Here is a 10,540-nt window from a genome sequence, read left to right on the forward strand (position 1 = left end):
TTGTCGATCAGTCAGTCTCTCTCTACTCGCTGCTATTTCGAATGCGCCCATTTTCACCCATGCATGGGTATTCTTGAACATACAAGTTACATTCCAATGTAACTAAATCAAATCAAACGTAAGGAAATAAAACACACAGTTCAAAGATTTGGGTTCACTTTAAATTGTACAGTGGCATAAGAGCACAACAACATATTTTTTGTTTTTCAACTTTACATGCTGACATCCTCTTGATAAGAGTAGCAATAGTAGCCTTAACAAAAGTAAATACAACATGCATGATGTACTTGTTATATGAAATTAGGGCTTCTCAAAGACTTGGAGCAAACATGCAATATGGTCCTTATGCTAGGAGAATGACATTCAGAGGCTGATGTCTAGACCTTGAGTATTTTTCTTCTAGGAGAGAGTGTTAGGAGCTTCCTGCTGGACCTGACGCTCCAATCTTTGCTCCAAATCTGCCCAGTGTTGTTCCTCCATTTTTTGCTGCTCACACACACACACACACACACACACACGCACACACGCACACACACACACATGATTGGGATGAGAGAGTGATAAGCTGGTTATTGAACATCTTCTAGCAAATCCAAACACAGCTTGGAATATTTATATTTCTGTTTATGCTTACCTTCCTGTGATTCCAGCTCTTGAGGGCATGAGTGCCAGATTGCTCACTAATCTTGGCTTTGGTTTTCTCGCCCTGCTTCAGCCTCTGGCGCTCCTGCTGCCTCGCCTCCAGCCTTCTCTGCAAAGCCACCACCATCTCGTCCTCGGCTACTCCCTGCTGCAGCTCCCGCCTTGCTCTCTTCTCCTCCTGCCTGCCTCACACCATATGCACATTAGGATACTGTACATCTCAGACATGCCTTCTGTGTGCAAGCCAGGCATGCGAGTGTCTTAGTTGCTCTGACCTGCGTGCAGCAGCCTGTCCCAGGGCTGTCCTGTGGAGGGCGATGGTGTCCAGCTGCTCCAGCAAAAGCTGTTCCCTGCTTTTCTTGTCCTCCAGAATGCGCCCCCTCCTGTCCTGATGCTCTCTCTGCTCTGCATCCCTCAGCATGGCCAGACGCTCCCGCAGCTCAGCCAGGGACATCTCCCCAAGCAGGTCATGTCCTGCTGTCTTTGACAGGGAGAGGTCAGAATACAGTATATTGTTCATCATAAAAGTCAACCTTCTTCTGACAGAACCCAGCAAAATGCCTTTATACTCTATTATGTTGGCAAGATCCATTCCCCTGCTCACCTCTGTTTCATCCACAAACTTGTGCCTGATGAGGGGGACAGACTCAATGGCCCGGATCTGACAGATAATCTCAAACTTCCTGCTCAGCTCTGCCTGTGCTTCCTCCAGGGCCTGACGAAGGAGTTCCCCACTCTGCGCCGACACTTCCTTTACTGGAATGCAAACGTACACAAAAGCACACAGAAATGAGACCCCAATTCGCCAAGCACTGTCTGCTGCACCACAACACCAAAGCAGGTGTAATTGAGAAAGGGTACATTTCTCATCCCTAGTTAAATAAAGGTAAAATAAAATAAATACAAATGTGGGAACAGGGGGTGATGTAATGCTATAGTTTAGTCACCTATTCGCTGTTTGAACTCCTGCAACTTCACTTTAGCTGCTTTTGAGTTTTTGTGTCCATCTGCCACCTGTTGTACCAGGTCTCTCATCTCTTTCTCCTCCTGCAACCGCTTGTTTGCGTATCTTTGCATCAGCTTGGCAGTCTGCAAACAATCATAAGCAGGACAGGCTCCATCAAAGAGACTCACAAAGACAGGAACACTTAATATAGCCAATTACCCTTTCTCAACGATTCAATGATTCCAAAACTGAATAACACTATGAACACATTAATACATCATTCTAATAACACACACCTCTTCCTTCTTTAGCAGTGCAGTCTTCTGGTTGCGCTCCATGATGCGGGTGCGGGCGAGAGCAGCCTCCTCGTAGCTGATGCGACCCTCCAGACGGCGACGCTCCACCTGGGCCAGCTCTTCCTGGAGATCACGCTCCCGCATCTCCTTCTGCCACTGCAGGAACGAGGAGGGCTCGCCCGCCCCCTCCACAAGTTGCTCCATCCTGTGTTACCGTAACACACATTATTAAACCTCTCCACTCTAGCTACCGTCATAAGTGTCCCACTAGCGCAGCTAGTTTTTAATGTAAAATATGTCAACTATACAGTCGGCAATAGTGATTAATTCCTGAAGTATAGTGGCACAACTGATATAGGAGGCACAGATGCAGGGATTATATTGTGTCGTACCTGCGTAGTTCCTCCTCCACCTGACGGTTATACAGAGCCCCCTCCCGCAGGATGGCCGTGGTGTTGAGCCTGATGGGCAGGTTGTTAGGCTGGTGGAAATATACAAATACACATGGGTATACACACACGCACATAGACAAGTGTGTCTGTCAGTTACGGTATATGATTTCTGTATCATGTGAGAGCTACCTTATGGGTGGCTGGGGTTCCAGAGGTGTGGAGTGAATCAAACTTGAGCTGGGCATCATGGCTTCGTACAATCTGGGACATGACACTCTGTAAATCAGACAGTACAGTATGATTAAGCTGGATGGAAACAGGATACCCATATAGAAGAAAAAAAACCTTGAAGCAAGAAAATGTATTTTAAAATCTCTTACGTGGAACATTCACCTACCTTGGTGCGCTCAGACTTTTGTGGGTTTGCACACTTGAACTGTTGAGTGTTGGCCTCATACAGAACTTGCTGTGGGTGGAAAAGAAAACCGGGGTTTATTGTATGTATGAGCGCAGGAGAAAACTAGGTGTTAAAATAAGATACCAGACACAACATACCTCTGCCTTCTGACGGTTCCTCTGTTTGACCTCCTCCATGACCTGCTTCTCTTTTGGAACTCTGTAGGTGCTGGTTGGTACCTATGAAACAATAAGCAGCGGTCACTATGAAGGTTATAAAAATAGAATAGCCTATCTACTATGATATTGTGTCAATCAGGTTCTGACTTTGGACCTGTTTCCCAAAAAAAAAAAAAAGCAGAAATACTATAGTATTCACTGTAGTGTTTTGCAGGCTTTACTGTAGTATTCACTATAGTAATTAATGTAGTCTTTTTACAAATTGTAGTATACTGTAGTATTTACTGTAGTGTTTTTGCAGACATTACTGTTGTACTGTAGTATTTTAGGTGTTTTGTTTTATTATCTTTAATATAGAAGTGGGGTCTTTTTCCTTGAGGAAACCTACTGGAAAAACACTAAAAGAGCACATTTTCCAGAATCTGTAGGTAGGACTGGGATCTGAACAGATAGTTCAGCTCTTCTGGGGCGGCAGGTAGCCTAGTGGTTGGGCGTTGGGCCAGTAACTGAAAGGTTGCTATGATCGAATCCCCGAGCTGACATGTTAAAAATCTGTCGTTCTGCCCCTGAACAAGGGAGTAAACCCACTGTTCCTCGGCCGCCATTGTAAATAAGAATTTGTTCTTAACTGACTTGCCTAGTTAAATAAATGTAAAATAAATGATATTTTCTGTATTGAACACAATATATATCACCAGTATCGCTACTTACACACCATCATCTGCTTATCTATCACTCCCGTGTTAATCTGCTAAATTGTAATTATTTTGCTACTATGGCCTATTTATTGCCTTACCGCCTCATGCCATTTACACACACTGTATATTGACTTTTTTTTCCTATTGTGTTATTGACTGTACGCTTGTTTATTCCATGAGTAACTCTGTGTTGTTGTTCCTGTCGCACTGCTTTGCTTTATCTTGGCCAGGTCGCAGTTGTAAATGAGAACTTGTTCTCAACTAGCCTACCTGGTTCAATAATGGTGGGAAAAAGAAAAAAAAAAAAGGTCTATACTTGGCATGTAGGTTTCTCGCTTATGGGTGGCACAAATTGGGATATGGGGGATGGGAATGGGCAGGGTATATGCAACTTAAATACTGTAGTATTTACTACAGCACACCTGTTCTGCCAGTCACATTCTGTTTAAGGTCCCCAAAGCACACACATCCCTGGGTTGCTCGACCTTTCAGTTCGCTGCAGCTAGCGACTGGAACGAGCTGCAGCAAACACTCAAACTGGACAGTTTTATCTCAATCTCTTCATTCAAAGACTCAATCATGGACACTCACTGACAGTTGTGGCAGCTTTGCGTGATGTATTGTTGTCTCTACCTTCTTGCCCTTTGTGCTGTTGACTGTGCCAAAAATAATTTGTACCATCTTTTGTGCTGCTGCCATGTTGTGTTGCTACCATGTTGTTGTCATGTTGTGATGCTACCATGCTGTGTTGTCATGTGTTGCTGCCATGCTATGTTGTTGTCTTAGGTCTCTCTTTATGTAGTGTTGTGTTGTCTCTCTTGTCATGATGTGTGCTTTGTCTTATATTTTATTTGAATTCATTTTTAATCCTAGCCCCCGTCCCCGCAGGAGGTCTTTTGCCTTTTGGTAGGCCGTGATTGTAAATAAGAATTTGTTCTTAACTGAAATGCCTAGTTAAATAAAGGTTAAATAAAAATATAAATAAATAGTTTAATAAAGTTTAGTGCTTTTGCCGATTGCTGTACTGTTTACTGTTGTGTTCTACAATATACTACAGCATTCTATAGTAAGTACTACACATGATCGAGGCATACTAGTGTGTAGTATAGTATTCTACGTTATACATACATTTATAGTAAATACTGTAGTATTCTATAGTAAACTGTAGTATTTTTTCATGTGGGAGCCTCTGGTAAAACTGAAACTTGAAACTGACCAGCTGGTGTTTCTCCTGCAGGGGGATGGGCTCAGGTGCAGGGAGGGGGCGAGCTTTGGGTTTGGTAAGTGAAAATTCGTGGGGCTCAGTGTTCATCTTGGTGGATTTTTTAAACTGACTCCCTCTAGACATTCTGGATGCAAGCTGAGCCATCAGAATATCAATCTCAGGGCGCCACCTAGTGGGTGAAAACTGTAGCTATTAGAAAAAGAGAGAGCAAAGAGCAAGACAGCAACAGCACATAATAAAGACAACAACAAAACAATACAGAATAAGTGGTGATTCAATGTATTTAGGTATAACATAAATGTCTTTACAGTGCTGCACCTTAGCAGCGGGGCAATCCAGTTCCTCTCCACATAGGCAGCATCATAGATCTGACTCCACTCCCCCTGGATCCAGGTACTGAGGTTTGTGATGTTGAAGAAGAAACTCAGGAACTGCCAAACCATAATGTATACTGTCATTCATAGTCCAAGTATGGTTTCATTACATTAAAGGTCCAAATGTAGCCATTTTTACCTCAATATCAAATCATTTCTGGGTAACAATTAAGTAAGTACCTTACTGTATTGTTTTAAATTAAAAATGGTCAAAAATAAACAAAAATAAATAGCTTCTTAGCAATTTCTCAAGCCCAAATTTTGCTAGGCTTGTCGGGGAGTGGTCTGAGTAGGGTTGGGAAAACGGAAAACTAGCTGTTATCGGATAACAGAGAGGTTTGGAACTCTCTTTCTTATTGTTCTATTAGCTCATTTACTGCCTGGTGATGTCACCACGCAGGCCACAACTTTATCCCACCAAAACAGACTGATATTTCTGGCGGTGTTTTCAAACAGCTCTTACACTAAAAGGGTATTATCATCATTTTCACAATATTATTCCAACCTTATAGTGTGGAAATATATATAAAAATCACATTTTTGACTGCACTGGGCCTTTAATAGGCTAACATTTTTGACACTCAAACTTCATGACCCAAAAACTACCACACAGATAACCCCCTCTATATTAGGGCGAGTGACTAGATTGGCAGAGAAAGTTGATTTCTTTCATGAGCCATAACATTAACCCAAACTGTGAAAAAATTGCATTGTTGTTCCATCCTAACTTCCTAAGTGCCATTAGATCACAGAAAATGTACTTTTCTCACTTTGTGCATCTTTCTTATGTCCAAAGAGTTGACAATCTTGCTGAAGCACTCCAGTCCAAGGTCATCAATGAGGAACATGCTGAAGTAACATATTACTGTGGAACACAAATATAGCAAGCATAGAAGAGACAAGTGGCCAGATCATGCTTTTGAAAGCAATACAATTGAATCCCTATTCATTCATAAATTTAAAACAACAAAATCAACATTGTCTGGAATTCTGAAGTTATTCAAAATAATATATGCTTGAAATTATGTGATAAACTTACTGGCTAACTGGTTACGATCAGCCTTCAGTAAGCATTTCCCACTCTGAGCATAAAAGACGTTGATGACAACATCCAATAAGTTTTTTTGCTCAATGCATCCAGAAACGATATCCAGTATAAACTTCTTATCCAAGGCATCCAGGTTCTGGTGGTAAGAAAGACAAACTGTTATCTGAAATGTTTGTAATACCGAAGCTGTAGTATGGTATGGATATACAGTATATGGCTCTGGTCTGACCATTAATTGGATCAATGATCTCCTTTCTTATCTTTAAAATCATGCTTTTGTCACACCCTGATCTGTTTCACCTGTCTTTGTGATTGTCTCTACCCCCCTCCAGGTGTCGCCCATCTTCCCTATTATCCCCTGTGTATTTACACCTGTGTTCTCTGATTGTCTCTTGCCAGTTTGTTTTGTTTTGTCAAGCCAACCAGCAGTTTTCCCTCTGTTCATGTCCTGTAGTTTTCCCGGGTTTTACCTTTTCTACCTGCCCTGAGCCTGCCTGCTGTCCTGTATCTTTGCCCACGTATCTGGATTACTGACCTCTGCCTACCCTGAGCCTGCCTGCCATCCAGTACCTTTGCCCCACCTATCTGGATTATTGACCCCTGCCTTTCCTTGACCTGTCTTTTGCCTGCCCCTGTTGGATTATTAAACTGTTGTTAGTTTGACGTTGTCTGCATCTAGGTCTTACCTTGAAACGTGATAGTACGAACTGGCCATGACTGACCCAGCAGACCCGGGCCAGCTCTGCGACACCATCTCCTCCCAAGGAGCCACCATCGGGAGGCACGAGGAATTACTTCGTGGCCTTATGGAGGGGTCCAAACGTTGGCTGAACGCCATGACTGGGCGTTGGACATTTTTCTGGAGCAATTCCGCGGGTTGTCTGGGAGGCAGCCTATCACGGTGGTAACCACACAGCCCCTAAGGTAAAACAGCTGCTAGCAGCGCCATCAGTCTGCCTGACGGTTTTTGATGCCCTGTTCTTTGAGAGAGAAGCTCGAGGAAGCTCATCCAGCTTCGGCAGAGCTCCCGCAGTGTGGCAGACTATGCAGTGGATTTCCGCACGTTGGCAGCGGAGAGTGCTTGGAACCAGGAAGCGCTCTTCGATATGTTCCTGCACGGCATCTCAGAGGAGATCAAGGACGAGCTTGCTGCTCAGGAGTTACCTACGGATCTTGATTCCCTCATCGCGTTGACCATCCGCATCAATGAACAACGGAGGGAGAGGAAATTCGACTTCGCTCGCACATCCAGGGATTCCACCTGGCCTCCTCGTCATCCCGGAAGTCTCCGACGGTCCCGTCGCCGAGAGATCCCTACGCTTCCTGACCTCCCCCGAGAGATGCCGAAGATGGCCGAGTCAACTAGGCAGGGCTGGGCTGTCGCCAGCGGAATGGTAATACAGGATCAACACAAAGAGTTGTCTGTATTGCGGGACTCTTTTGTGTCCTTTAAAAAGACCAGGCTCACCGATAGGAGCGAGTACTCTGGTGGGCCATATGGAGAACTTTTCCGCTTCCCTTGCTCGCACCCCTTTTTATGCCATTCTGCTGTTGGGAAACCAGTCTAAATCTCTCCAGGTCCTCAGCCCCTCTCAATTCCCATGGATGATAGAGCGCTAGATGGCCACTCTATAGGCCGGGTCACTCATAACACTCCCATCAACCTACGGGTGTCAGGGAATCACAGCGAGACGATTCAATTTCTGCTCATCAAGTCTCCTCAGATTCCCGTGGTTTTGGGATGCTCCAGCCACACAATCCCCTCATCAACTTGTCTACGGGTGCCATCATGGGCTGGAGTCCGTTCTGCTACTTCCATTGCCTGAAGTCAGCGCAACCTGCCCCAGAACGTCTTCCTGGGGGCACGGAAGTTACCCCGGACCTCTCCGCAATCCCTGCGGAGTACCTTGCTGAACAGGGAGGTGTTCAGCAAGGCCCGGGCCACTTCGCTTCCGCCGCACCGACCATATGACTGCGGGATAGACCTTGTCCCAGGGGCGGCGTGGTGCTAGGGATGTCTGTCGGGAGCGGAGACCAAGGCTATGGAGACCTACATTGGGGACTCCCTAGCTGCAGGATTTATCGGTACCCCTCCCGCCAGCGCAGCGTTCTTCTTCGTGGAGAAAAAGAACAAGACCCTGTGCCTTGACTTACCGGGGACTCAATGACATTATTGTTAAGAACCGTTACCCGTTACCACTAATTTCCTTGGCCTTCGAGCCGCTCCAGGGGGGCACTATGTTTCCAAGCTGGATCTATGGAACGCCTACCACCTGGTGCGGATACGAGAGTGAGACGAGTGGAAGACCACCTTCAACATGGCCAGCTGCCACTACGAGTATCTGGTCATGCCTTTTGGCCCCACCAATGCCCCTGCTGTGTTCCAGGCTCTGGTAAATGATGTTCTCCGTGACATGTTGAACCGGTTCGTCTTCGTCTACATACATTCATTACCCTCTCGTCTTCTCCCGCTCCCCCCAAGAACACGTGCTCCATGTCCGGCAGGTTCTTCAACACCTTCTGGAGAATCAACTGTTTGTAAAGGCCAAGAATTGTGAGTTCCATCGCTCCACCATCCCCTTTCTGGGTTACATCATCTCTGCTGGGAGTGTCCAGATGGATCCCAGGAAGGTGACAGCGGTGGTGGATTGGCCTCAGCCTACGTCTAGGGTGCAGCTGTAACGTTTCCTGGGGTTTGTCAACTTTTATCGCCCCTTTAGCCGGAGTTACAGCACCTTGGCTTCCCCCCGTGTCTGCACTCACCTCGACCAAGGTTCCGTTCACGTGGTCCTCTGCTGCTGAACGGGCGTTCCGGGACCTCAAACATCACTTCACCAGTGCTCCTATCTTGGTTCATCCTGACCCTTCCCGACAGTTTGTGGTGGAGGTGAATGCTTCGGATGTTGGAGTGGGGGCTGTCCTGTCCCAACGTTCTGCCCTGGACCTTAAGCTGCATCTCTGCGCCTTCTTCTCCCACTGCCTCAATGGCACGGAGAGGAACTACTATGTGGGGAATCGGGAGCTTCTCGCAGTGGCTGTCTCATCAGCGTCCAACTGGCATACACAGTGAGGCGTCTCCAGTAGGTTTGACCTCAGGGCAGGGATTTTCAGTACCTGGTTGACTGGGAGAGTTATGGCCCGGAGGAGAGGTGCTGGGTCCCCGTCAGGGACATACTGGACCCAGGCCTCATCGCAGATTTCCAACACCGACACCCCGGTCAACCACGTATGCCCCCAGGTAGGAGAGGGGGGTTACTGTCACACCCTGATCTGTTTCACCTGTCTTTGGTATTGTCTCCACCCCCCTCCAGGTGTCGCCCATCTTCCCCATTAACCCCTGTGTATTTATACCTGTGTTCTGTCTGTTGCCAGTTCGTTTTGTTTCGTAAAGCCTACCAGCGGTTTTCCCCCTGTTCCTGTCTCATGATTGTTCCTGTTTAACCTTTTCTGCCTGCAGTCCAGTACCTTTGCCCCAGCTATCTGTCCTTGACCTGTCTTTTGCCTGTCCCTGTTGGCTTATTAAACTGTTAACTTGACGTTGTCTGCATCTGGCTCTTACCTTAACATGATAACTTTATGCCTTATAATAGGGCATGAAATTAATTAATCCATCACATCCATACATACACACTACTCCATTTAGGTACAGTTACCTCGATGGCCTTTGAAGCATCCTCTGTAAATTCCTCCACACACTGTTTGTCTGCATTGAACTTGTCCAGGAGCAGAGTGGCTTCCTTGATAAGTGTTGCATAGCCTTGTGCCATCTTCTGCTACACCTGAGCATAAGCAGAGTAGGGACAGAATGGCATTGGGGAAATTAAAATCGTCTCAATGAATGAATGTGGTGGGTGGCTGGATTGAGGTAGCTACCTGACCACAATGACAGACGACAGACACATAGATGATAATCTACTGGTTATTAATAAACGTATCAGTGATGCTGGAGGCATTTTCTGACACGCAAAATGTGTCCATGCTTGGACCCTTACCATGGATGTCGCAAAGCTATATTGAAAGAACTCAACGCATTCCTTGCAGGACTGAAATGTTGCCGAATAGTTGCTTCATAAATCGAAGGTCTTTAGCAATGTGAAACCCATTTTTTTTTCTCAAGGTGTTTTTGTAGCTTCAAAACAGTTCCGATGTTTGGTCGTTGCCAAGTAACACAAAACAGCGGTCAACAACATTATTATTTACACATTGTGACAAACACCATTATGACATCAATTAAAGGTTCATTTTTGTGATGTGTTCCAACTACTTAATGAAAATAATGTACCAAGATTTTAGAAAAAATATCTATTTTCGCTTGACAGAATCAACAATGATTATGACGTACA

General features: G+C 45.5%; 1 protein-coding gene across 1 annotated transcript; it reads right to left on the reverse strand.

The window, feature by feature from the left end:
* Window positions 1–139: 139 nt before the first annotated feature.
* On the reverse strand, window positions 140–10,540 carry cfap99 (cilia and flagella associated protein 99). Its single transcript, XM_021584935.2, has 16 exons — window positions 10,190–10,540; window positions 9,851–9,976; window positions 6,189–6,333; window positions 5,920–6,014; window positions 5,094–5,206; window positions 4,767–4,944; window positions 2,832–2,912; window positions 2,674–2,742; window positions 2,466–2,552; window positions 2,277–2,365; window positions 1,885–2,089; window positions 1,590–1,731; window positions 1,247–1,398; window positions 918–1,123; window positions 635–824; window positions 140–486 (listed from the first exon to the last, which is right to left on the reverse strand). The coding sequence occupies exons 2-16, from the start codon at window positions 9,962–9,964 to the stop codon at window positions 400–402; spliced, it is 1,953 nt and encodes a 650-aa protein (XP_021440610.2). The 5' UTR covers window positions 9,965–9,976; window positions 10,190–10,540; the 3' UTR covers window positions 140–399.

This window comes from Oncorhynchus mykiss, chromosome 25 (assembly GCF_013265735.2).
Source record: "Oncorhynchus mykiss isolate Arlee chromosome 25, USDA_OmykA_1.1, whole genome shotgun sequence".
Lineage (NCBI taxonomy): Eukaryota > Metazoa > Chordata > Actinopteri > Salmoniformes > Salmonidae > Oncorhynchus > Oncorhynchus mykiss.

Coding starts and splice junctions, on each gene's coding strand:
- cfap99 (XM_021584935.2), bottom strand. CDS start 9,964: ATGGCACAAGGCTATGCAACACTTATCAAGGAAGCCACTCTGCTCCTG. Junction 6,015..6,188: donor TGATCGTAACCAGTTAGCCA/GTAAGTTTATCA, acceptor TGTGTTCCACAG/TAATATGTTACTTCAGCATG. Junction 5,207..5,919: donor ACATAAGAAAGATGCACAAA/GTGAGAAAAGTA, acceptor ATGGTTTGGCAG/TTCCTGAGTTTCTTCTTCAA.